Source organism: Vidua chalybeata, chromosome 3 (genome assembly GCF_026979565.1).
Source record: "Vidua chalybeata isolate OUT-0048 chromosome 3, bVidCha1 merged haplotype, whole genome shotgun sequence".
Classification (NCBI taxonomy): Eukaryota; Metazoa; Chordata; class Aves; order Passeriformes; family Viduidae; genus Vidua; species Vidua chalybeata.
The window spans coordinates 111,089,705-111,115,697 of NC_071532.1; the positions used below are offsets into that span (position 1 = coordinate 111,089,705).

The following is a 25,993-nucleotide window of genomic DNA, read 5'->3' on the forward strand; positions in this document are numbered from 1 at the left end:
CAAAACTATACCAACACAATGAGTTTACCAGTTTAATCATGGCTTAAAAAAAAAAAATAAACACAGTAGATATTACAAAAACTCATTTATATGAAGTTTTCACACTGGGTGCACAAAAACAGAAAAGTAGAGCCAGAAGTGTAATGGCAGCAGAACAAAATATCTCAAGCCCTTGAAATACATCAAAATTGTGAACAACTAATGGAAAGACTTATAAAATATAAATATAAAGCCACAGATATAAACAAAAGCCATGTAAAAGGTAGGTAATAAAGCCATTAGGACAAGGAGGAATGGCTTTAAACCAAAAAAGGTTGGATTTAGATTAAATAGAGGGAAGGAATTGTTCCCCGTGAGGGTGGGGAGGCCCTGGCACAGGGTGCCCAGAGAAGCTGTGGCTGTTCCTGCATCCCTGGACGTGTCCAAGGCCGACAGGGCTTGAAGCAAGCTGGGATAGTGGAAGGTGTCCCTGCCCATGGCAGGGGTGGCACAGGATGAGTTTAGGGTCCCTTTTAACCCAAAGGATTCCTCACTCCATGATTCCATCATGTCAGTGAAAGCAACAAGCCTTAACTAAGTAAAGAAGAGATCCTCTCTTTCCTTGAAGTCCTTCCTGCCTTCCCACCTACAGAGATCAGAATGAAAATGGACAGTGAACAAACAAATCACAGCCAAGGACAGAGCAATGCAACCCTCTCCAGCTGGGAACAGATTACAATGGAAACTCATGGGCAAACACCAGGCTGGTCTTGGAAATGGGAAAACTGCCAAAAACAAGAGGAGGTTACAAACACCCTGGAGAAGATTTTATCAGTGGATACCACCTACAATTCAGTGCAAAACTTCCCAACCTACCATGTTCAACCATTTCTACCAATACAGGTCAAAACAAATTGAGATTTTTCTGAGTATGCTCCTCCTGAACCTACACATTTTCTCACAGTCTGTCCTCTCTACAGTCTCTGCAGGTGCTTTAATCTGGGATGGAATTTTTATTACCAAAATCACTGTCTGTGGAAAACGAAAATTTGAATCATCTTAATTAACACTGTACTGTCTGTAGAGTTCTTAGGTTTGACTTGGTGTGCATTAGATGAACAAGAAACAGACTTTATTCCTATTCCTATCTGTAGGACTGGAAAAAACACAGCTGTGGGGCTTCCAAAACAAAACCACACAGAAATCTTTCCTGGAGCAAAACTCTGTATCTACTCTCATACTCCACACTTGGTGCTGTGCTGAGGTGTGAAAGGGACGAATGTTTGCATGGAAAAATCAATACAGTGGAAACCTCTCAGTGCTGAAATCCAAAGTTTGCATTTGGAGAACGATAAACCCTTGTTATGTGTCAGGAAAAAAGCAGGAACTCTTACATGCAAAATCCAAGAAGACAGTCAAAGAAATTTTCCACTTTGATGCAATTTAGCAGAGGAAAAAAAACCAATGTTTTTTTCATGCTTCTTCTCTTATCCTTTTAATATTAATTTATATGGAAGATCTTTTCATTGTAGTTTAGCAAGCTCAACCAAACCATTCCAGTTTCCTCTGGCATTCAGTAAAAGTGTTGTGTACGTATGAGGGAGATACTTTTCTTGGGATCTGATTAATTCCTAAACCATGGATCTGAAAGTGTCTGAACCATCAGTCATGGACCAGCTGTCCAGGGAGGTGCTGGATGTCCCATCCATGGAAGTGTCCAAGGCCAGGCTGGAGGGGGCTTGGAGCAACCTGGAATTGGGATAGTGGAAGGTGTCCCTGCTGAAGATCAGGGATTGGATATTCCCTGATTTCTCTCCTATTAATCTATTGATTGACAAGATGAGAGCACACAGAGCAAGCAGTGCTGCAAACACTGTGCATTTCCTGGTTTAAAACCCCAGAATTTGATAGTACAGAGGTTGTAACTTTAGACAAACCAGAATTTGACACAGGCTGAAGAGGTCAGCAGCAAACAGGAGAAAAGATGACACCAAGACTCTGCTTGATGCTGGCAAACTTAGCAAAATTAGGTGATTAAACAAATGTAAAGGAAAGACAATAATGGGAATTTTTTGCATGACCTATAATTTATCCCTAAAAACTTTTTCAATTCTGTAGCATCAAATAAATACGGAAAAACTGCTCTGGTGACTCAGAGGAACAGATGTACACTGGGCATAACTTATTTATATAGAGAAAAATAGGAAAAACATGGATGTCCATAATTATTAACAGTACAAGGTTCTTTTATTTCTATAACAATTTCATTAAGAAAAGATCAGAATCAATCAGATCCTAAACAACTGTGAGCTATTCCTCATCTATTAATAAATGACAATATAACTTAAAAATACTACAAAATAATATTGTTATATTCTTACCATTTTTTCTTCTATTTTCCAATTATTTATGGTCAATAAAGAGAATGATTCACAAGACTGAAGGGACAACCTCCTAAAGGTGTTTATTCTTCCACAATGACTACAAAAGTAACTCACTTAAATGATATTTTAAGAGTTACAGTGGATGAAATAATATTGACTTTGCTCAAAGTTTTTGTAGCATGGATAAAGACTGTGGCTTATATGGAATAAAGAAGTGGAATTCCACCCAAGTCAATCCCACTGTGCCAAGAGAAAACACCTTGGAATGGTGGGCTACAAAATAAGTAATTACTCTGGATTAATGGTAAAGAATAAATGGCAAATGGAAGGCGCCTTAAAATATTTATATCAAATAGAACTTTTTAATTTTTTTTAAAAATGTTATAGATACTGAGGAGACCTCAGCACATGGAGTTCTACCATGCAGTATCTCAAGATAATCTCCCATGGCGATAGGAATTCAAAATAACACCCAAGACCTCTAGAAACTGCATTTTAACATTTGTATTGTTGTCATACAAGCATATTTAGGGAGAATCCACAGTCATACTGAGAACTGCTCATCTCTTCCTTGTCCAGTAACCACAGGGGTTCAGAGTAAGCATTCATTTTTAAAATGCTTTGATATATCAGTATAAAAGGCACAAACTAAGCCCATTCCAGGCCCATTTTGATCTCAAACTACTTTGACAATAATTAAGACAGCAGAGCAAACCTTGGTTTATGTCCTATTAATCACCACAAGTGCAATCAGACATTGACCCATCACAGTATCAAAAGTGATGCTCGAATGTGAAATACTGTCTGTGGTTTAAAAACAAAAACGAAGTTAAAACCCAACCACACCAAACCTCACCTCCACACTGAAATATGCCACGTTAAGGAACTGTACAATCCAGTCTAAAATGGACATTAATGATTCATTAAGAATTAAATACAAATTGTTAATTTATGAAGTTATTAAACCTATCCAATAATTAAAGATCATAGATGAATGGTGGCAATGAATAATCAGATTAAAGTATCCAGAAAAGTCCTGCTGATAAAGAAAATACATAAATACAATAAACCATGTCAAATTACACCAGAAATTCCATTTGCATGCAATCCAACCAATGTTCAGGTTCCAACCATTTAAACCTTGCAATTCCAATTTCATTTTTAAATTGCCAAGTTGGGATATTGTCCAAAAAAATTAGCACTTAGATGAACTTTCAAAATCAGAGAGTTTAGCAGGAAGAAAAATATTTTATTATGTAGGCCAAAAGAAACGTGCAGTGGTGTGTATCTCATTTAGGAACCCAAAATGTATTGAGGAGATATTTCAGAGACAAACGGTGTTTCCAACGTTGTAGGAACCGCTTCAAAATAACTTCAGTGTCCACAGATGTTGAAATATTTGCACAAATATTTGTCTTTATAAATGCACTGCAAACACCCACATGTTGATCATGTTTAAAACCTGAATTTATGAAATTATGGAGGTACTTGGGAGAGAAATATGGTTATTTTAATGTATCACTTAGAAATGTAATGGTCATTTTAATATTTCCCTTAGAGGCAGCACCATAAATGTTTTCTGTTGTTTTCTGAGTTTTAATAGGGGGACCCAATAAAGATTTGTTTTGGAATGCCACGACTAAAAAAACAGCAAATGCTTTGAGACTGCACAGGATTTCTGAAAAATAATGGGAATTCCTTCCAGAATTCCCCACGGACAGACAAACTTAGGGCACTGTTGTGATGCAGACTCAGCCCAGCACATCCCCGTGTCCCCAAGTACATCCCATGGCAATGCCTGCGCAGGAACAACAGACAAGAACCACACAGAGAGCAGAACTCAACTCCTCCAAACACTCCCTTTCCACCCAGGATACATTTGAAATCCCCCACGGCATAGCTATTCCCACACAGAGCTGCTGAGGGTATTTTTCAAGGATTTAGAAAGACAGAATAATAGAATTTTTTTCTTCAAAACTCCCCAAGAAACCCTATTAAACGTTTCATTGAACCAAATTATTAATCACAACAGCATCTTTCCCACTATTTAACTAGAGCATCTTTCAAAAGGCTCACTGATGTAGTAAAAATTCAGACAGATCTTGCTAAGAAACCAATTTAATCTAATATTAAGTAACCCAAGTTTTTGACATCATCAAAAAGACCAGTTAATTTTAGCAGTCTCATAATCCAAATGCCACAGTTAAAACACAAACACATTCCTATTAAAAACCTTTCCATTAACGTTGTTTCTTCCCTTCAGCAGGGAAGAATGAGGGAAATGTACTTGTGCAGCATGCCAGGAATTGCACATCTCAGGCTGAACAATCCACTTTTTAAGGACAGGGTAATACTTACTCCAAGCGAAGCCGATCCATAAAAATCTATGGTTTACAGTTACTCCCTGAAATAATAATGCTGATTGTCACAGCAGCAGGAGGATAATCCCAGCACATCCAGGCCTAATATGCAGTGTGATCATATTTGCTCCCAGGAAATCAGAAGGCAGGTACCTCTCTCCCTGAAAAACCAGGCACCTTTGGAGAAAACAATGGACTTTCAGGTCCTTCATTTTATTGAAATCCTAAAGCGTCCACGCTTCAGCTGTCACTGATTTTTTTGGTCCATTTTCTTTTAATTCCTGAGAAAAGAGCAGATTTTTTCACTGTTTGCAGCAAACAGGTCCTGTAACTACAAACTGAAGTTTCCGCATCCAGTGCCATCAACTGTGTCATCTTCAAACATCCCTCACTTGGCAGCAGCTGATATTTTTCCATCTCTTGCTGCTTCTAAAAGTAGAAAATTCAGCGATTTCAGAGGCTCTCTAGGAAGATGCACTGAAGGGAATGTTGGAGAGCAGGAGCAGAATAACCATGCTCTGATTTTGCCCTTCAGGCATAGCCTGGGTGTCTTCGGCGTGTCCTGCTGGGTCTTCAGGTTTGTCCCTAAAGGCTGGGACGTGGAGCCAGGACAGCACGAAGCAGCAAAAACAAACGTTGTGGCTTTAAGAACATACTCACTTTTCTATTGAAGTCACAACTTTCTCTCTACTCTTACTTCACTGCTGGGTCAGATGAAATCTTTAAGGAGGTTCCATTAAAAGTTCGTTTCTGTCGAGAGAAACGCTGGAATTCCCGTTCCAAACGTATTCCGAAGAAGGTCAGGTTCGGTTTTAAAGCATGTTTGTGTCGATGAAAAGTTTTTGTTTTTGCTGCAAAAAAAATGAAAATTCTCCCTTTTATTTACACATTCCCCCTGCAATCTTCCAAGTTACTCGGCTCCCTTACAATTTAATCAGACATAGGGGAAAAAAAAAAAAAATCACCAAATATCGTATTTCCCATATGTACAAACTGACATTGTGGAGGCTTCATTAAAAGCTTTTATTTCTCTGCTCACTGCTAACTGGACGTCATTTAATGTCACCACCACTTCCCAAGAGCCCAAGAGACTTAAAAAGCGACGGAAGTTTGAAAACCAAAAAAAAAAGTTGTGAGTTTTTCTGTACCCCAGGACGGTTTTCTTTCGCGAAGCTCAAGCCGAGACAGCAGACAAAAGAAGCTGATTTGACTGAGCCGTGCCAAGTCTTGCCTTTTTTTCTTCCCTCGCCTCGCTCGCTCTCTCGCTCTCTCGCTCGCTCGCTCCCAGCATGGCAACCTTCCCGAGCAGTCTTGGCGGAGCTCCAGCCTGTGCCAGCCTGTCTGAATCCTTGTTTTCCAAAAAGATGCTCTTTGCGAATCAATTAATAGATTTCCAAACAGGAAACTGTGGGTCAGTAACCAAATCTTGGCACCAACAGCCGCTGCTCCTGCCAAATCGGCTTTATAGATTTCATGGTTCCCTACCTTTTACAATGGATGCAACGTTTGTGCTCCCGGATCGTGGAGCACTGGAAGCCATTCCCTGTTCTCGCAGGGATAAGAAATCTGCTCGCTAAAAATGTCCGCATGCGACACATGAACAACCTGCAGTAAATCAAGACTCTTTGGAAGGCGGGCGTATGTGTAATTTTAATAAGCACCAAATACTCCTTAAAATAATGTGTTTTCATTCTCTCCTCCCCAGAATCATGGGAAGGTGCCAGGAGCAGGAGACGTATAGATTTGAATTGAGATCACACTCAGAAGTCACGCACATTTTAACTTTATCTGAACTCCAGCTTGAAAACAACCAGTCTTCTCAATTCCACCATTATTTAAAAATCAGCTGAAAATTAATAAGAAATCAGATCCCAGCTCATACACAAAAAATCTCCCCACATCCGTAGATCCAGTGATGTCATCTGTTAATTCAACAGCTCAAGTTCTTGCGGCACTCAGAGCAGAAATGGCTCAGCATTAACAGTCAACTCTGGTGGGAAATTTTCTGATGCGTTGCAAGACTTAAAGGATAGAAAATTATATTTGGAACTTCATTCAAGAAACTCTAAATTACAAGAATTCATGTGAGGAAAATTACAGGAATAAACTTTATCTTCAAGCTATTTGCCAAGGCAAAATGCCAACTTTTTAAAACACATGCATTACATTAATGAACTAAATAGAATATTCTGAGGGAATAAACCTTCCTGAAGCATTTAATTTTCTAAGTTTATTCAACAGAGAGTTTCAGAAGTTCACAGGATCATAGAATGGTTTGGGTAGAAAGGGACACTAAAGACCATCCTGTTCCATACCCTGCCATGGGCAGGGACACCTTTCACCATCCCAGGTTGCTCCAAGCCCCGTCCAACCTGGCCTTGGACACTTCCAGGGATCCAGGGGCAGCCACAGCTTCTCTGGGGAACTGGTGCCAGGGACTCACCACCTTCAAAGGGAACAATTCCTTCCCAATATTCTCTCTGTTTCCTCTCTGTATCCTCTCTGTTTCTAAAGGTTCTGTTCTGTCAGAGATTGGGTAACCTTATCTAATGTTTTTAAAAAAAAAAAAAAAAACAGGTTCATTCTCTGTCCTTCAGACGTCAGACATCTACCCAAAGTTCCCCTTATCTTGTTTGCAATGACTGTAACAGACCCATCAGTTTTTCCCAGTAGCCTCCTAACTCTGGAAGAAATACCATTAACTTTAAAATCACATTTTTGCATCAAAATATTACACACTCTCTCATTTCCATTTGCACCTTGCATCCTCATGACAGGGCCAACTTGGGAAAAAAACTATGTATAATCTTTCTATATCTTTTCTTTGTGCACTTGACAGCAAACTCTAATGTGTTGCTTTGCCTTTACTGAAAGACCATCAGGCATCAACAAGGGAACAAAAAGATCTCATGGAAATTATTGACAGCGGAATTAACTCTGAAAGGCTACACCACTGCAGCAGTCACTATTAAATGCCCAGCTTTTAATTAGTTTTCCTTCAAAAAATGTATTGACAACAGGGGACTTCAGCAATACTAAAAATATATATAAAATTCCAATAGAGATTAACTATTTTAACTATTCCTTCATTACTCTTAGTGAAAGTTAAGGCAGTAAAAACAAATATATTCTTGAGCAGCCAAATGTTTTCCTGAAAAAAATTTGCTAACAGGATAAAGAGCCTTATTTTATCCCTCAAAATAGTTCTCCAAAGGCAGTGGACCCAAGAAGAGTGGATCTCATGTGCAGGAACGAGTCCACTCGTCCTGCCTTAAAGCCTTTTGTCCAAGGTGTAATTTACTGCAGCTCTCCTAATTCCCTCTCTCCTCTTAAGGACTCCAACTGCACCACTCCTCTGGAATTGCTCCCAGCTCCCTCTGTGACACCTTCCAAGACGCATCCTCCAGTCCAAGGTGTTGATATCTCCCAATGGAACTCATTTCTCCTCCTTCACTTCTCCTCCTTCACATAAAGAAGTTTCCAGCCCAATGAACTGAGCATTCAGTAACCTCCAGACAGGAAGAAAACATAAAACTTTCTCCACACCTTGTTTTGGGCCCTTTTTTCATGTTTTCTGCCTGGTGTTCACCATGTTCCCCCCTCAGCTTCTCCAATTTGCTCTTCTTGTTGTTGTCTCCCACAGTTCTCAAGTCAGCCCTTTCCTCTCCTTCCTGCACAAAATCTATGGATTTTTCCTTGGAAGGCTGCAATAATCCAGTACTCAGCTTCCAGATAACTTGATCTGACACCAGGTTGTGTATTAGTGGCTCCATAAAGTGCTTTTCCACCCTCACATGTTTCTCCTGAGCATTCCCCTCTCTCCAGCTGTCTTACTGATGTTTCTTTGATGTTATTCTCTTCCAATGCACAAAACATGGAAAGAGTCAAATTCCTCATCACACCAAGTATTTTCCTATCCATCTCCAGTTTAAATTTTACCACCTTTGATGTTTACCATTACAGAACCACATGAAGCTCTGTCCTTCAACACCAACTGTAACCCCATGCTCAGAGAAAAATCCCCAAATTTATCCTTTTGCAGTATCTTAGCTATCACTCATCCTTCTTTGAAGAATGAGGAAAAAAAATAATATTGATCTGTACCTTGGTCATCATTCATTTCAATTTTTTTTTTCATCTTGGACTTGATGATCTAGAGCTCTTTTCCCACCTTAATGATTCTGTGATCTTTTATGCATTTTACCTTCATGCTCCTGGAATTTGTTAATTCAAAATTCTCCCAGTGAAAGCCTCCTGATGTCATCACATTCCCTTTTATCCATGTATTTTTCCATCTCTCACAAATGCCTCTGTGTTTCCCCAGTGTGGTACACCTGGACACCTGTCCCCGTGCACCTGTGGAGTGGGAATGATTTCCCACCTCCCAAGTGGAAAACTTCAGAATAGAAGAAGTAACTCGTTCATTTAAGCTGTTCTATTTGGAATACAATCCCAAAAGTTACTTTAAAATGTCAGGTATAGCTTTTATTTCCCTTTTTCTCTTCCTTGCTGAACACCTCAGTGCAATGGACCAATGAAAGTTGTGTAACGCTTCGTCCTGACCACATGACATGAGGTCAGTCTGGGTGTGACAGCCTCCAAAATATTTTATTTTAAAAATAAACACATTGGAATATCTGGTATATCAGGGCTAGCTCTATCAGTCTTTCTGCTGTCACACTCCTGTTATCATCTGTGGGCATTTCCATTAGAGATAAGTGAAGCCAATGCCTCTGAGGACTAGCCAGAGGATTTTAGGAGTCTAATTTTGGAGCCAGATGCTTTGCTGATTTATTATTGAAGGGTGAAAGTGAATCATGTGACAGGAAAAAGGCTCCTTTTACCTGGGCTGTTCATACAGAGATGATGACAAAGAATTTCTTACTGACTCTCCACTTTTCTGGGTTTTATTAATAAACAGCCAAACACTGGGGAAGCTCTAAGAACATATAAGTGAGTGACTGTAGCTGTTACACAGAGACCAATAAAATGAGAAGGAATACTGAGAGAAGGAAAAAAAGAAGGAATATTGCAGCCACCCAGCAGAGGCAAGGGAAGACAGTGAGAGCTGAAGTCAACATTTCAAGAATTAACCAAATAAAATGAAAAAAATACAAGAACACAAGAATAAAGGGCTATAAATGCATGAAAAAATGGAACATGAAGGACTAGACCTGCAATGGCCTTGGGTCCTGCAGATTCCCAAGATCAGTCAATATAGTGACCACCTTTGGCAGTTTGTTTTGCACAGTTTTGCACAGTTTTGCACATCTCCAATTAATTCTGGTCCAGGATGGGCTGTGTCCTCCTAGCAGCTGCCCCCCTACTACCTGCACTTAACATTTCTCATTTTGACAACATCATGTATGCCTGACTGTGGTCCTTCCCGTGCCATGGAAAACATTAGCCCAGGAATGGCGAGTTCCAGGTGAAAATCAAAGCAGCGAATCCGCAAGCCCGGTGGGTTTAGGGCTGGCACTGTCACACTGTGGGGTGGAGTCCTCCAGCTTTGCAAGGCAAATAACTGACAAGACCAAACTCTATGGGAAGCTGTCGCAACTTCCTAAAATCACTGTGGGATTATCCTTCAACTGCTCATCATGTGCTGGCATTCCACCCCAATTCGAAATTCCAAATCCATAGGTCAATCTCTATTAAATGTGTTCTTCTTCAGCTTCTTTTGGACCAGATGGTTTCCAGAGTATAGCCAACAGAATTTGCATTCCTAGGTTAAAATATTTTCCCATTCTCTCCATCCAGTACCACCCAGAACACTTCCAATATAAAGTGAAACATGGATTTTTAAATACCAGTGGTACCATTGTTTATTATCTCCTTTTAGTTCTCAGGAGAAAAACAGTTGCAGATAGGGCTGAGTGGCATTTAAAAAGTGATAGCAGTGTGCAACACAAAAAATAAATGCACGGAACTTGAGGTGGAAATAGTTATTCTTAATAAAATCCACTTACAGTTAACTTGGGTGGAGTTAAAATAGACTTGAGGCTAGAAATCCTCAAGTATCTTCAATTATTATGAAAATGGAGGCTCTAAAAAATCAAATAACTAAGAGAATTCATCTAAAATTTGGTCCAGTTAGGCTCTCATCATTCCAGGTATGAGGAATAAGAACATATTCTTCGTTTTGCAGTAACAAAGGGATTTCTTGTAAAATTCAGGTACAAAGTGCTGTGTGTTCAGTAACTGAATTTTAACTAATTAAATATTTGTAATGGTTCTACTGAGATCAGTATCACAGAATTCCTCATCTTCACCCAGCCATCAGCCCAAAGAGTGCTGGGTTTTCCTTATTTTCCACTTCCATTATACTTAATACTTTCACAACAGGAGTACCTGGGAACGTCTGTGCACAGGTATCCAAAAGGATAAAATACACATTTGGTGATATTTTTGCCTCTCATTCAAAAAGTTTGCTTTTATTTATTGCAAACTAAACCAAACACTGAGTAGGTTTTAATTGGTGTGTGAATGTTTAACACAAAGATGACTCTTTAAACAAGGACTTAAGAAGAAATGAGTTGATGCAAAAGGGTGAGTGTGGGCATCTGCAATTCCACGCCACCAAGGACTGGATGGAGAGACACTCAAATCCTGCTGATGGCTCCTCCATATCCCATCCTCTGGACTTGTGTCACCAGCCCAGGCACAGCCAACAACATCCAAAACATGTTGTGCCCAACTGTCAACTGGGAACGGTACCAAATCCAGGAATTTCAGAGGAATGTACTGGTTGACCAGGGAAAGGGCATACCCAGGATCTCTCCAAGGATTTAAGGACGATCTGAATCATCCCCATGTCCCCAGCCAGGGGCACATTCACAATCACAGAAACAATCTGCAATTCCCACCCTGGAATGCAGTGATAGGCTGCATCCAGCTTTTACTGAGTGGGATGAGATCCTCCTTCAGAGTAGAAGACAGCATCTTCCAGTGTGGTAAGTACATCTACAACATTCCAGGTCATTTGAAAAGTAATTTGATGGCTAAGAATGGCACAAGGGACCAGGTTACAAGAAATAAGAAGTATAGACAACTGGTAAGAGAACAAATGCATTAAAGCCACTCAACAGGAAGATAAGAGGTGTGAGCTCCTTCCTCAAATCCTTTCAGTGCTCAAAACTCGGGTTTTAAACAGGAATTGTGTTCAATTCCTGCCAACAACATGAGAAGACACCTTTCAGAAGCAGAACTTCCGAACTGAATGTGGCAAACAGATGGGCAGTTGGTCCTGCTGCTTCATTCCAGAGCATGCAGCTGGACTCCAGGGCAGTTATACCCATTTATGGCTGGATTTATGAGAAATGCTAACAAAGTGGAGTGTCAGAACATCCTAAAATTGTTTTTTAAAAAAAGGATCTTTTCTAAGTTCTGACTTTCTGAAATTAATATCTTAAGAACCAGCTGTAAACTTGTCTCTAGGTCATCTTATGAGTATTTTTCTTCTTCATATTAAAGACATATTAAAACATACTAGGACATTCTGCTTAAGAATCCACCCTCTACATTTGGTTTTCCTGCTCATTTCTTCCCTTTCCTGTTCCCTTTCTGAGTGGTAACTTGGAATATTGTCACTCAAGGTCCTACTGAAATGAAGCATTATTATTCTGTGAGAAGCTTATTTTATTAGAAGTTGTCTGAGTGCAACATCTTCAAGATGAGATTTTATCTCTGCTCCCCAGGACAAGCTCAGTAAGTGCAGAAAGGAGGCTTATATATCCCTGTTTAGGTAGGAAGGAGAATCCTTGAGGAAGAACATAAACAAAAGAAAGAAGCAATATAAACAGTCCAAATAGATTCTATATATTGTAATGTTATCTCTGGTGCAGTTATTTTGATTCTGGTGACCTTAGATGAAATCTTATTGCAGTTTGCTAAATCAGCCACTGATTTCCTGACTCAGAATTTTGCCATTTTTTAAAATGTAAACCCAGCATTTGGGAGGAGCAGATGATTACAGACATTTTCTCTCCAAGAGGAGCAGATCAGCTGCCAATCTACTGATCCAAATCTCAGTGATCTCCTGAAGTCCCTTCCAACCTGGATCATCCTGTGATCCCATTCTGCCGTACACAAGTACCAGTCCCTGCCAGTCCCACCACGGGCTGTCTGGAGTCATCCTTCTCCTCCCTCAGCCTGTTAAGTCATCAGTGCCAGACACCCTCAATTCCTGCTCCCACTTCAGAAGTTCTGGGATGAAATTTTCAGGAGTTGAATGTTTGATGAACCAAAAAGTACATTCGAGCCTGTAAACAGTGATTGGCAATGTCAGAAACACAAGGACACTTCCACTGTCTGTCCCTTGCACAACACTTCTCATTCCTCATTGGGTTCCTCAAAGTTTTGAGCCAGAACCTCAGGCACCAATTCTCTACCCCCAAAGTCCTCAAGCCTAAACAAACATCCTCAAGATGAGGGATTTCTATTTCACATTGAGGACACTAATAAAATTAGTTTCCACTGGAGTTCTGTTTCTCAGCTAGTTTTGTTTCCTGTTTCCTCTCAGTTCTGTTTCCTGAAATGTGGGCATTCCTTAAAGCACCTCTGGAGGCTCCTAGAAAGTCAAATTCCTGAGCAATCAAGCCCAAACTACAGTAAAAATACAGGTATCATCTACCTGGCCACATTTCTCAACAGAAAATAAGATCTTATCTTCAAAAATAAAGACCCAAATAATCCCCACTAATTCAAATTTTGCATTATATGCAACAGGAATTAACTACGAGCAATACATAAGAAACTGCAATAACCATCCCTGGATTGCGATGGGTTTTATTGCACAGGTTTTCATCTGATTTGTACTAAGGGCTTATTTATGTGCATTATTTTAATTGTACTGGAAATTTAAATGCAAGTTTCATACAGATCATAAAAATTTGCAACAAAGTAAGTGCAATAATCAAATGTATCCATATCACAGAAATTCTATACATAATAATTAAAAGATAAGCATGGAAGAATAAAGCAATGACTATCACACAATAAATTACAAGCCAAATAATTCAATGATTGCAAAGTAAAAATAAATTCAATAAAAAGTACATAAACCTGAAGTTAAGCAATGTACACCACTGTAATTTGAAGGTATAAATTTGACAGGAAGACATTAATTAAACCAGAGAAGCTTTCGAAGCTGAAAAAAATTCAAAAGGAAGTATACTGTATATCAAAGAAACAGAGAAGGACTAAGACACAGGAATTAGTATCTGAAATATTCAAGCTACCTTAAATCTGCCTTAAGGGCTATTCTGCACTTATCTTCTCTCAAATCAATTAAAGTGAGTTTTATTATTTACTCCTTGTGTGTTCTGAAGGAACTAAAGATGCTGCATCTCTGCAGTTCCATGTGCAAACAACTTCATTCTCATTTGGATAACCTGACTTTGGAAATTCCTTCCTTCATTATTAGCAATATTGTATACAAGCATGAACCAGGAAAATTAAAGGAAGTAAAGGAAAAAACTTTGATTCTGTGAACTGGTATTTGGTGTAGAGAGTTAAATAAAAATACAGCTTTTGACCCTGGGCAATAAATAAATTTCTAAAAAATTAAAGGCTTTATACTGAACATCAACTACACGGACAGGTCATTAATACAGCAAAGCCAGGGCTCTGTCTGTGGCTGGTTATCACACAGACACTTCCATGGGAGCTGGTCACTGGACCCTGCACTGGTCACCAGACCCTCCTGCAGCCAGTGGAAGAAACAGCATTTTGGGCACTATTTCCCTGATTGAAACATCTTTTGATGAACCAAACACACCAGTGCCTGTTCTACCTGTGACAGCCAAACTCTGGGTATTGCTGCAGCACCACCCAGCCCCTTCCAGTGCTCTGTCCACTCTGTTCCTGCTGCAATGTGAAGTTTGCCCCACAGTCTCTGACCTGCTGTGGAAAGAGAGGCAGTGGGAAACCTAATTCCATTACTGTGCCTGGGATGTGCATTCACTTAATTATGGAGGAACATGTGGGATCCAGGGCAGAATGTTACCTAAATGTGTAGTGCAGGATCATTCCTGCACTAAAGGTAAATGGACACAATCAGCCAAAGCAGCCAGATGTATCCCAGGACTCAGACAAAATCTGAGAAAATATTCCCTAGTCAGGAAAAATGACCTGAGTAAATACAACCTTGTGTTTAACTCTCATAACTGATAGGTTTAACACCCCAAATCTGGCAAATTCAGATATTTACATCCCTTTTCAAAACAGCAGCAACAAGAAGCTCCTGAACCCTGTGTACCACAACTACCTTCACCCAGGAATAATTATCCCCTTTTATTACACAACCCTGAATGACCCCTCAGAGCAGCACCCACACACAGCCTTCTAGGTAAAGATCCTCTGGATTCCTTTTTCATTTCGGAGAGGGAAATTACAGCATCAGCACGAGAAGCCTCCACCAAGCCTCATTTGGATGCACGAGGCTGCCAGTTGGGTGAAGTTTCTCCCCATTTAGGCGCTGCTGTCTCCCAGCAACCCGGGCTGTTGCCAGGAGAAGCCCCGGGAGCGCTTCCTCCGCACCCCCCGGCTGTGAGCCGCATGCTAAGCAGAGCTCCAGGAACTCCAGGGACTCGAACAACAGACTTTTTTTTTTCCCACTTTTTTGTTGTATTTTTTTGAGGGGCTCAGTGATGAATGATGTCACCCTTTCTCTTGGGATGTAGTGAGAGGTGATAAGTAACCACAGGGTGATTCCATCAAGGTTATTCCACCTCAAGAGCAGCATTTGGCAGCTGGATGTGCAGCTCTGTAAATATATTTCCTGTATGCTTTCCATCTCTCCAGCATCCTCTGTGCCTGTTCACTTCCTCTGGGTTGTTGTTTTCCAGCTGCCAAGAGCAAAAAAGCACATGCAAACAACAGCAAAAAAAATCTCTTTATATTGACTTAAATATTTGCTACTCCTTGCAGCACCTTCCAAAATGTAAAATGCAACGGGAGGGGAGGGTTAAAAGTAATTCCTGTTTTTCTAATGACAGCACAATATTTACAGCTGCACAGTTGGCTTGAAAATTAGGTGTTTAGTGTGTGAATATAATTACCTGACAAAGCCCACAAAAAAAAATTAGAGAACTAAAAAAAGCCACGATAGGCAGGATTTCCAAGAAAATTCATCCTGAATGTATCTGTAAAGAAGTTGTAACCACAAATTTGAGAAGTCTTTTCAGATAATAAACAATCACTGGGGTGAGGTGTTTCTCTGCTGTGCATTCTGCTTTCAATCTTGGCATACACAACAAAACTGTAATGAAATTTAATAATTTATGGAAATTGATGGCTTGAGTATGTTTGAGGCAAAGACTGTCTCCTAGAATGAAGAAATAAGTAATTAACTCTTCTAGAGTTAGAAAGGTAAATTGCAATTTGGAAAATGCTAAACCACATATGACATTGTTACTCAGCACACTCCACTGAACTGCAATGGAAACCAAGTCTCGTTTTTTTTGGCCCATATTTCATACAATCTCAATAAAAATGGACAACTAATTAATTCATTATGAAGAACTGTACCACATAAACAAAGTGGTGGAAAATTTGAAGAAACAAGTCTTCCTAAACCTTAAGATGAACTTTGAGGTTTTGTCCTGAGGTATGATCTCAGGAATCTTTATTTTAGACCTAAAATACAGTGATACTGAATTCATGTCTGAAAAAAATTTGTATTTGCTCATTATTACAAATTCTTTTAACCAGTAAAGGAAATAAACATGAATATTTTTCAATTTATTCTTTATTTTGAGTGTAATGGTGAGCATGGTGGTGAGACAAATGGAAGTACTAGACCACAAGCCACTGGTTTGACCACAATAATTTCTGTTCAGTGTCTTAAGAGTGGTAAAGAAGACTAACAGGGAGAGCATGTGGATTCTCTGTCAAATAAAATTTCTAATCAATGTTTCTTTTAAAGAGCATGATCTGATTCAAGCAAGAATTAACTCATGGCAATGCTGTGCTTTTTTTTTTTTTTTTTACACAGAAGGTCAGACTAAAATTCACCATGACCTCCTTCACGTTTGTAATTACTGCTCTATTAATCTTTAGCTATAAAGCTGAGAGGCCTAATGGGTTTAAACAATCCTAAGGCTCTCTACCCATGAGCTGGATTTTCTCTGCCTCAAAAAAGTCAAGTCACTACAGATTTGTAAGAAGATATTCTGACACTGCTCATTGGGAACAGTAGTAAAAACATTCTTTTAGTTTATTACACATTGCTACCTCAGGATATCTAGCAGGGAAAAAACTCTGTTTGTGTATATATACATATATATGTTATTCAACATCTACATTCATAGAGTTCCTTGACTACTGCTCCTACCACTGTCATAAAATAAAATAGTTCATTAAATAGTGTAAGCAATATATCCTCATATACTCAGAAAACACAGCCATGTTTCAGCAGCAATCAAACTAAAATTTCCACTGAAAAGTAGAGTTATACTAGAAAGGTAGAAGCAATAAATAATGTGTGTTTTTACTGTAAGGCACCACATCTTATTGCACCATTATACAAGGATATGAAAGAAGCTATTTAAAAAATGAATGCAGATGCTCTATTGCAAGGAAAGAAAAGTGCACAACAAACTTTCATTCCCAGATTATGAAATTTGTACAAAACCTGATAAACTCAACTTGCTTACAAAAAAAAGTAAGTGAAGTTTGCTAATGTCTGTACTCCTTTCAGCTAACGCAGAGCGGTTTATCCAGGTCTAACTGCATGATTTTCTTGGATCCTCAGTGTGCACTAACATCTCTGGAACTTCAATCTTCCTCCAGGTGAACTCTGGGAAGAGCCAGGTGCTCCTCCACAGGGATCTCAGCAGTGACAGCAGCTTCACTTTTGGGAGCTCTGCTGTGGCAGACGCGGTTGCTGCAGCACAAGGAAGGAGCTCCAAGGATGTTTTATCCCATCAGGATTTATCCCATCAGGATGAGGAGCAGGAAATCAATGGGATCTTCAAGAGACAAGGAGCTAAATGTTCTGCAGCTCTTCACCTAGGAAAGTAAAAGGCTGCTAACACCACTGAAGGTGAAGAGGGTGGACACTGCAAGGTCCAGAAAGCTCTGGCAGAACTTTTCCTCAAGTGTCTGCACCCTAAGGCAGAGCTTGGCTCACCTGGATGTCCAGGTGTGGTCACAGACCTCTGATGTGACAAGAATCAGAGACCTGGCACAGCACACACAGCTGGAGCAGGGATCAGAACAGGTTGTGCAGGATGTAGGAATAAGCCTTCCTAGCACAGAAAAACTGGATGGGGAGCTGCACTCTACTGAAACACAACTCCTTGAGAGCACAGGGCTCCAGAGGGAAACAGTCCTGTCAGTAACCAGAAGACTGGAAATAGGGATCCAAAGGAAGGCTGGAAAGGTACACAGTTAGCATTTTCTACGTGCAGAACTCTGTCTTACATAGGGAATTACCATGGAATCACAGAATCTCCTGAGCTGGTAAGGACCCACAAGGATCACTGAGTCCAACTCCTGACCCTGCCCAGGACACTCCAACAATCCCACCCTGTGCATCCCTGAGAGTGTTGTCCAAATGCTCCTGGAGCTCTGGCAGCCTTGGGAATGTCACCATTCCCTGGGGAGCTGTTCCAGCGCCTGACACCCTCTAGGGGAAGAACCTTTCCCTGATATCCAACCTAAACCTGACACAGCCCCAGCTGTTCCCTGGGCCCTGGTCACAGAGAGCAGAGATTGGGGCTTCCCTCCACTGTCCCTTCGGAGGAGCTGCAGCCCCTGAGAGGTAGAAGACCCTGGGAGACTGCCAGAGGGAGATAAAGGCTCTTCAAGGTAGTCTAAATTTGGGAAAAAAAAAAACTTTCTAAGAGAGTTAAGGAACAAAACATCATGTAGAAAAAGTGGGAACTTCATCAGAAACACAGAGCTGCTTAATGGATTAAAATACAGAGACCAAAAACAAAGGAGGCAATGAAAAGCACCACCTCAGCATTTAGGCACAAAATCAGCGAGGACAAAGCTGGAGTTCAGCCTAGCTGGGGACACAAATGACAATAAGAAATGAATCCACAAAAATTACAGGAGTAAAAAAAAAGCTTAGAAAAAAATCAAAGTGCATTGATGCATACAGGAGACAGCCTAGCAGCGTGTACAGAAAAGACTGAAGTACTCAAAACCTCTTTTGCACAAGTCTCCAGAAACAACAAGTGCCCCAAAACCTCTCCAGGCTGGTACAGTCATAAAGAAAAGCACCAAACAACATGAGGAAAAATGGGTTATGGCTACTTAAAGAAGCTAAATGCGTTTAAAACCAAGGAGCCCTATGGAGTTTTTCCAGAGCTGGGAGGCCAAGTTTGCTGGTGCAGCCATCAGAACACTGTGACGGATCAGAAATAATGAAAAGCCAGAGTGCTTGGGGATCTCTGATGATGAGAACTGGACTACAGTAAAAATTGCTTTTAAGAAAGGGAAAAACAGAACTGAGGGGATATAGGATGCTCAGCTTCAGCTCAGTCCCAGAAGATATCACAGAGAATGCCCTCTTAGAAATTATTTCCAACTGGGGAACAAGAAAGTAATCAAGAATAACCAACACATTTACCAAAGGCAAATCATGCTTGTCCAGCTGAGCTGCCCTTGTAGGCTGAAATGATGGCTCTGCAGAGCAAGGCAGAGCAAGGCTGAGTTGACTTCAGCAGGGTTCTGACACCCTCTCTCCCAACATTTTCTATGGAAGCTGACAAAGTCCTGGCTGGAGGAACAGCCTGCATGTCAAAAATGGGCAGGAGCAGCAGCCTCCAAAGGCAGGGATCGATACCTTCATGTCTGGTGGGCAGCAGGTGACCCCAGGGGCTGACGCTGGGGCCAGAATCATTCCACAGCTGAAACAGCAAAGTGAGTGATGTGACAGAAAACACGCTCAGCAGATCTGAGGGCAGCGTTCAACACACAGCGAGAGCAGACACAGCAAACAGCAGAGGTTTATCCGAGGAGACCTGGAACGATTCCAGGTCTACACCAACAGAAACCTCAGGGAGGTCAACAAGAAGAGCAAGATGATCTCAGAGCTGCTGGGAAGGAGCTGTGGTTCTGCTGGATGCCAGGTTAAATGTGCTCACAGTGCACATTTTCACAGAGAAAGCAAACTGTGACTCTGGACTGCAGAGAAAAGAAAAATTCCACTCTTCTGTGCTGTACTGGTAAGAATTCACCTGGAGTACCAGATCCAGTTCTGTTCCTGACTCACAAAAGACATTATAACGTGGCAAGGGTCTGCCAGGTCAATCAGCCTTGAGTTGGTCATCAGCTTAAATTTTAATTGCCGTTCTTTTCTGAGCAATTTACATCTTAAAATAAGATTGACAGTTCACTGGAGGACCATGCTGTTATTACATACGTAATACCACATTTAGCCACAGAAAAACATTCTTAAAAATTGTATTTGCTCTTGTGAGGATGCTTTTTCTACAGCAGCCCAAAATTATTCTACCCATGCAGTTACTCAGCATAAAATGAGCTGGGTGTGTCTCCTGTTTTCTCAACAACCAACATGAAGCTGCCACTTCAATCCAGGCAATGTGCTACTGTTGGTGTCATCTCTGGAGTTCACTGCTGTACTTGCACAAACCCCCTCTGCACCCCTCCTCTGAGTCCACTTTCTTTACAGCAGAAATAACATTCTTCCTGCTGCCTTTAATTTCATCACTACCTTCAGCTTTTTACTAAGTATCTGTAACATGCAAGGTTTTATTATCCTCTTGACCACTGGGCTTATGCCATCATCCATTTATAATTCTTCCACCAGCACTTATGCACTTAAGGTGTTTAAGTATTTATTTTAAGCCTGAAGTTCTCGTACTTTTTTAGGGTCCATAGGAGCCTGCAGCAAAGATACATATAAATAACACCTTGTTCAATAAATACCTCATATGTGAACTATCCAATACACGTGTTAGAGCACCTCAGTGCCACTAAAATTCCTCCTGAAGAGCACTGACAGTCATCTTGGAACACCATCAGTTCCTAGGAGGACTGTCAGAAAGTAAACTCATTAATTCTGTGTTGCCAGTTTGCTTACCTCACAGCACACATCTACTCAAAGGAGAAAAACAATAGGAAGAATTATTAAGAACTTAAAAGCACTTTGCAAACAGAACCACAAAATTATTTGGGTTGGAAAGGACCTTAAAGCTCATCTCATTCCATCCCTGCTATGAGCAGGGACACTTTGCACTACCCCAGATTGCTCCAAGCTCTGCTCCAACCTGGCCTTGGACACTTCTAGGGACCCAGGGGCAGCCACAGCTTCTCTGGAAAACCAGTGCTAGGGCCTCATCACCCTCACAGGGGAGGATTTCTTCCTAGAACACCCACAGAAGATACACAGCATGTCATGGTTTTATTTTTAAGTATTATTATTTAACAAAACCAGTAAGGGCTATGGAAATCTGCTTAAAACTACTGAAGTTGCTAGCTTCAGTAAAAAAAGAAAAAAATCATAGATAGCCAAGAGCAATTATGGAAAATAATCACAGGATGGTTCTGGGTGGAAAGGTATCTTAAACCTCACCCAGTTCCACCCCTCTGCCACGGGCAGGGACACCTTCCCCTATCCCAGGTTGTTCCAAGCTCCGTCCAGCCTGGCCTTGGACACTTCCAGTGACGGGGCAGCCACAGCTTCTCTGGGCCAACAGCAGCCGCGCTCGCTAGCTGCTCCAACAACCCGTCCATCCCTATTCTTACGGCACACAAGAAACATCACTGCGCGAGCGAACCTCGACACAAACCCCTTCCCAAGGCACATTTACCCCGCCTGTCCCCGTCCCCCCCTCACGGCGCGCACCCCCCCGCCGCCGCCATGTTCCTCCCCACGCGCCCGCCCCGCCCCTCAGCGCGCACGCGCCGCGTCGGCCCCGCCCCGCCGCCTCCAGGGCACCGCGCATGCGCACGCGCAGTGCGGGGAAGGGGCGCGCGGCCGAGGCGGCGGGAGCGGGGGACGGGGAAGGAGAGGAGGGAAACGGAGTTCGCACTTACCTGGCACCGCCATGCGCTGGGTCCTGCCGGGCAGCGCTTCGCCCGCCTGCGGCAGGCGGGAGGCCCAGTCGCCCATGCCGAAGGCGGAGCCGTGGAGAGTGCGGAGGAAGAGCAGGAGGTGGAGGCGGTGGCGCGGAGGCATCGCCCGCTGGGGGGGGGGATGAGGGAGCACGGGGAGGGAGGGGCGGCGAGCGCGCCCCCTGCCGAGCGGCAAGGCAAGGCAGGGCGGCACGGCTCCCTCAAGGGAACGCCCCGGGTGTCCTCTGGGACTCTTTATCCCGAAATAACTCTGTCCATGGGCTCTGCCCGCTGGGCCGCGTTCCTGGGAAGCGCCTCTGTGGAACGCTGCTTGCTCTGAAGTCTGCCCGCGGCGTTGTTCCCAAAGTTTTGGGACCCTCATGGAGTCAACGTTGCTTCCACCTCGTGTCCTCCTCCGTGTCACATCCACCCTCCGGCCTGTCCACACTCCCAGTTTTAGAGGGGCTTTTGCAGACTCATTTAAGAAAACACACTACACGTTCCTTTCATGCAGTAATGCGTTTTATTTGTACAATTACCAGAGTGGTTTGGGTTGGAAGAGGCATTTGAGCTTATTTCCAACCCCCAATAATATATATATATGTTTCTAATTTTTTTTCCCCATGGTTTTTCTGGTTGTTAATTTTGACAGGAGTCTCCCGTGTTGTGTTTAGCCAACGTACTGTATCATCCCAATTTTGCAGAGTATTTTTTCAGTGAATATGTTCCAAATAACATAAATCTCCAGGGAGAATTTTCTGCACCTATGTTTGCAATAAAAACATGAAAAGTGATCAGAGTGTGAGTGCTTGTGGAAAATATCTTCTGTGGTTTTGGGGGTAATACAGTGCATATTCAAACAATCATAGAATGATTTGGGTTGAAAGGGACCTTAAAGTTTATGTCATTCCACCCCCCTGCCATGGGCAGGGACACTTCCACTGGACCATACAAGAAACAGGATATTAACTGTTTACAAAATTCATCTGGAGGGTTTTGAAAAATTTGAGTTGTTGGCTGAATAGAGAGAAGATGATAAAAAAACAGACTAATGCCTAGTCTGAGAGGAAGGTCAGGTAATTCTCTCAAAAAATTGTCTATGACAGATGCAGTTCCATTCAGTTTATAATCAAGCTGGGTTTTACATGGAAGCCTAGAATTTGATTCATGTATATAAAGGTGTTGGATATTTACAGCAATATTGAGAATTCCCAGGTGCTCTTGAAACAATCTAGAGGAGTGGGAAAATCATGTTTTAGGAGTGAGGTTTTCTTCAAAATTAAAAATTCAGACAGAAACAGGAGAAACAGAACTGTCCCACCTCAGCTTTCAGGTTCCTTGTTTTGTGTTTGAAAGGTGAACAAAATCCTCTTTGAGCACAGTAGTCCCAAGATTGCAGTCAATTTTTCAAGGTTTTTTACATGAACAAAATTTAATTAATGGCAAGTAAAATTACTGAGGTCAGGAGTGGAGAGGATCTCAGGTGACCTACAAAAATATCTTGTAATAACCTGGAGAAAATCCATTGAATAATGAGTGAGTATAGAGATGTTTGTGATAAATAACTGTGTTGTTTTGAGAGTACAAGTCAGTAAGAACCAGAAATGCTCAATAACAAAGTGTGAATTTCATTTGAAATGTGTTTACCTAATTAGTTACTCTCTCATTATGGTCACGGTGTCAATTCCCAGTTCTTTCTTTGTAAGAAACCACTAAAGATGACGACATCCGCTGGTTTTGCACTGCCCATCTCTTCATTTTCACCACACATCTCTGCCAGCATGTTCCTAAGAAATGTTCCTAGGACACTGCTCAGTGTCACAATGGATGGCAATGGAATTTTACCCTCAGAATTAATGTCTTCACCTGCGAGCTTGAATTTTTTTTTGCCTCTTAGTGACCAGTTTTGTTCTCATTGCCATCTTTCCTGCGTGAACTGAGGGCAGTCAGAGGTGAGGGGCAGAAAAACAGGCTCATGTTTGGCTGCTCAGCCTCAAAGGTGAAGTGGCAGAGGTGTTCCAGAGCCCTGATGTGCTCCGAAATTCCAGCTGCTGAAAAGCCAGCCTTGCCTCCACTCCAGTGATGCTGGCTGAACGTGCTGTCCTCGGGTGTTGGTACTCTGTGTATTCCCTAAATCATGGGTGCCCTTTCCAGTGCATTAATTCCTCCAGGAAAAATCGCTTCGTCACCCATCACCCAGTCGAGCTGCTTTGTTCATGAGGCTGAAAACAGCAGAGGATTGGGATCCAGAGCAGTGACAGCGGGGCTGCTGATGCTGGAAAATTACAGCTCTTGGGGGCAGGAATCAGCCTGGCATTCCCTGTCTGCGTGGCACTTCACGCGCCCTGTCCCTGACTTGTCACTGAATCCCAAGTATTAAATGGTAATAAGCCACCGTGCCACTTAACAAATAAAAACTGATTTTCACAAGGGTTTAGTGCTTGTTGGCTCCATGGAAACAGAAGACTGTTTAAATTAGATAAATCCTGCTTATATTTTAGGAAAGTGTGAGCTATCCCCTCCTCTTGTTGCAGAGGGTGAGGTCTGGGTGAGAGACTCTGAAAATTACACTCTAACTTTATTTAAAGTTTTCTTATTTTTTTACCTCTGCCAGCAAGCAGTAGAACATGATTATTTTTTTATTTATGGTGTATTATGCTTCACACTTAAACATAGACTTTCCATGTACTAACACACTGAATTAAGAAATAGATCAGGAAAAGAAGCCTGGATTATGGCACCTACACAGTGCTTGCATTCCCATGTAATTATCACAGTATTCCCAGCACAGCAATTTTATGGCAGATGCTAAAAATTTTCCATGAAGGTGGAAAATAAGAGGAGAGAGAGAGAGCGAGCAGGAAAAAACGGGACGTGGGCTTACCTCTCTCCTTTCAGCCAGGGCTTTGCGCAAATTCCTACTCATCCAGTCCTAGGAACTTGCTCAAAATACACACCATTTTTTTCCAGGACCTGACATTTCCTATATATGATCCATCAGAGTTAAATTTCCTAGTCTTTGTGGTTTGGAATAGATGCGTTTTTCCCGTGTAACAAAATCTGTCGTATCTTGAAATTGATAAAGCCCTTTGTGGCCATCTCCGTGGAAATACAGGGAGTGGGAAGGCAGGTTTGTGCTGCAGTGTGCATCTCCTGGAAAAGCAATCTCTTTTTTGTCTGAAAACATGCAGTGAAAGAAGATCCTCCACAGACTTTAGTGGATTATTCAGTGCTTGATTACTGTTAAAAATATGCAGCTTATTTTTAGGTTGGCTTTGGCTCCCACCCATCACAGCTTAGCTTATCTTGCCTGGAATGAAGAGATTGCTTTTATCCAGGTTTTGTTATCCAGACTTAGTGCTGCAGGCTGCAGTTATCCCTCAAGAAAAGATAAACAGGACTCTGGGAGTTCATCACTGTCAAGGATGTTTTTTAATTCTCTTAAGTCATTGCACATCTCTGGATGCTGTTCAGGTTTTCAAGTGACGTATTTCCTGATTTTTTTTTCCCTGCTTTGATGAAGATGTGAGTAAGGAATTCACCATTCTGGTGCTGATCAGACCAAGCAAGTGCCAGTGTAATCTGGTTTCTTGATTCCTGGTTGGATGTGCCTTAATCTGTCCAAGAGCAGTATTAGACCTTCCAGCCTCACAGATACATTGCTGTGACTTCTCGAGGGCTCCCAAAGGAATTGATTACCAAAGTAGAGAAATATAAAGGAGATTATGGCAGATATGTAGAAAATTGAGGTCTGTGCCTAGACCTTGTCGCCATTTAAATCACTAATCTAGGTTTGTTCCAATCCCTTGTCTTTGTTGCTATTGCTCCTGCAGCTTCTCAGCTGCTGACAGAAATCATTTTCCCAGTTTTGCTCCACAGCTGATAAAACTGTCAGATAGTGAATCACAGAATCACAGAATATCCTCAGTTGGAAAGGATTCAACAACAATCATTGAGTTCAGCTCCTGGCCCTGTCCAGACACCCCAACAATCCCACCCTGTGCATCCCTGAGAGCATTGTCCAAACTCTCCTGGAGCTCCAGCAGCCTTGGGGCCATGACCCTTCCCTGAGGAGCTGTTCCACTGCCCGACCATCCTCAGGGGGAAGAACCTACAACCCCAAGGAGGGAGGACCGTACCCAGGGTGTGCCCAGGGCTGCTTTGGGCAGGAGGCTGTGTCCGTGAGTCTGGCACAGCCCCACCTGTCCTGGCTCCCTGGCTGCTTCCTCTGGGGAAGGG

The 25,993-nt window shown here is 41.8% G+C and overlaps 1 protein-coding gene across 2 annotated transcripts in view; it reads right to left on the reverse strand.

Moving 5' to 3' along the window:
• Positions 1-21,903, reverse strand: part of MSRA (methionine sulfoxide reductase A) — a 227,889-nt gene extending 205,986 nt beyond the window's left edge. Inside the window, exon 1 of one of the 2 annotated variants that reach the window (XM_053937706.1) lies at positions 21,737-21,903. In XM_053937706.1, coding sequence (XP_053793681.1) covers positions 21,737-21,878 — 142 coding nt within the window. In that variant the 5' untranslated portion in view covers positions 21,879-21,903. Of the gene's footprint in view, positions 1-4,721; positions 5,370-21,736 lie in introns of those variants that run through there. The other variant, XM_053937708.1, reaches the window with a different exon arrangement.
• Between the last annotated feature and the right edge of the window lie 4,090 nt (positions 21,904-25,993).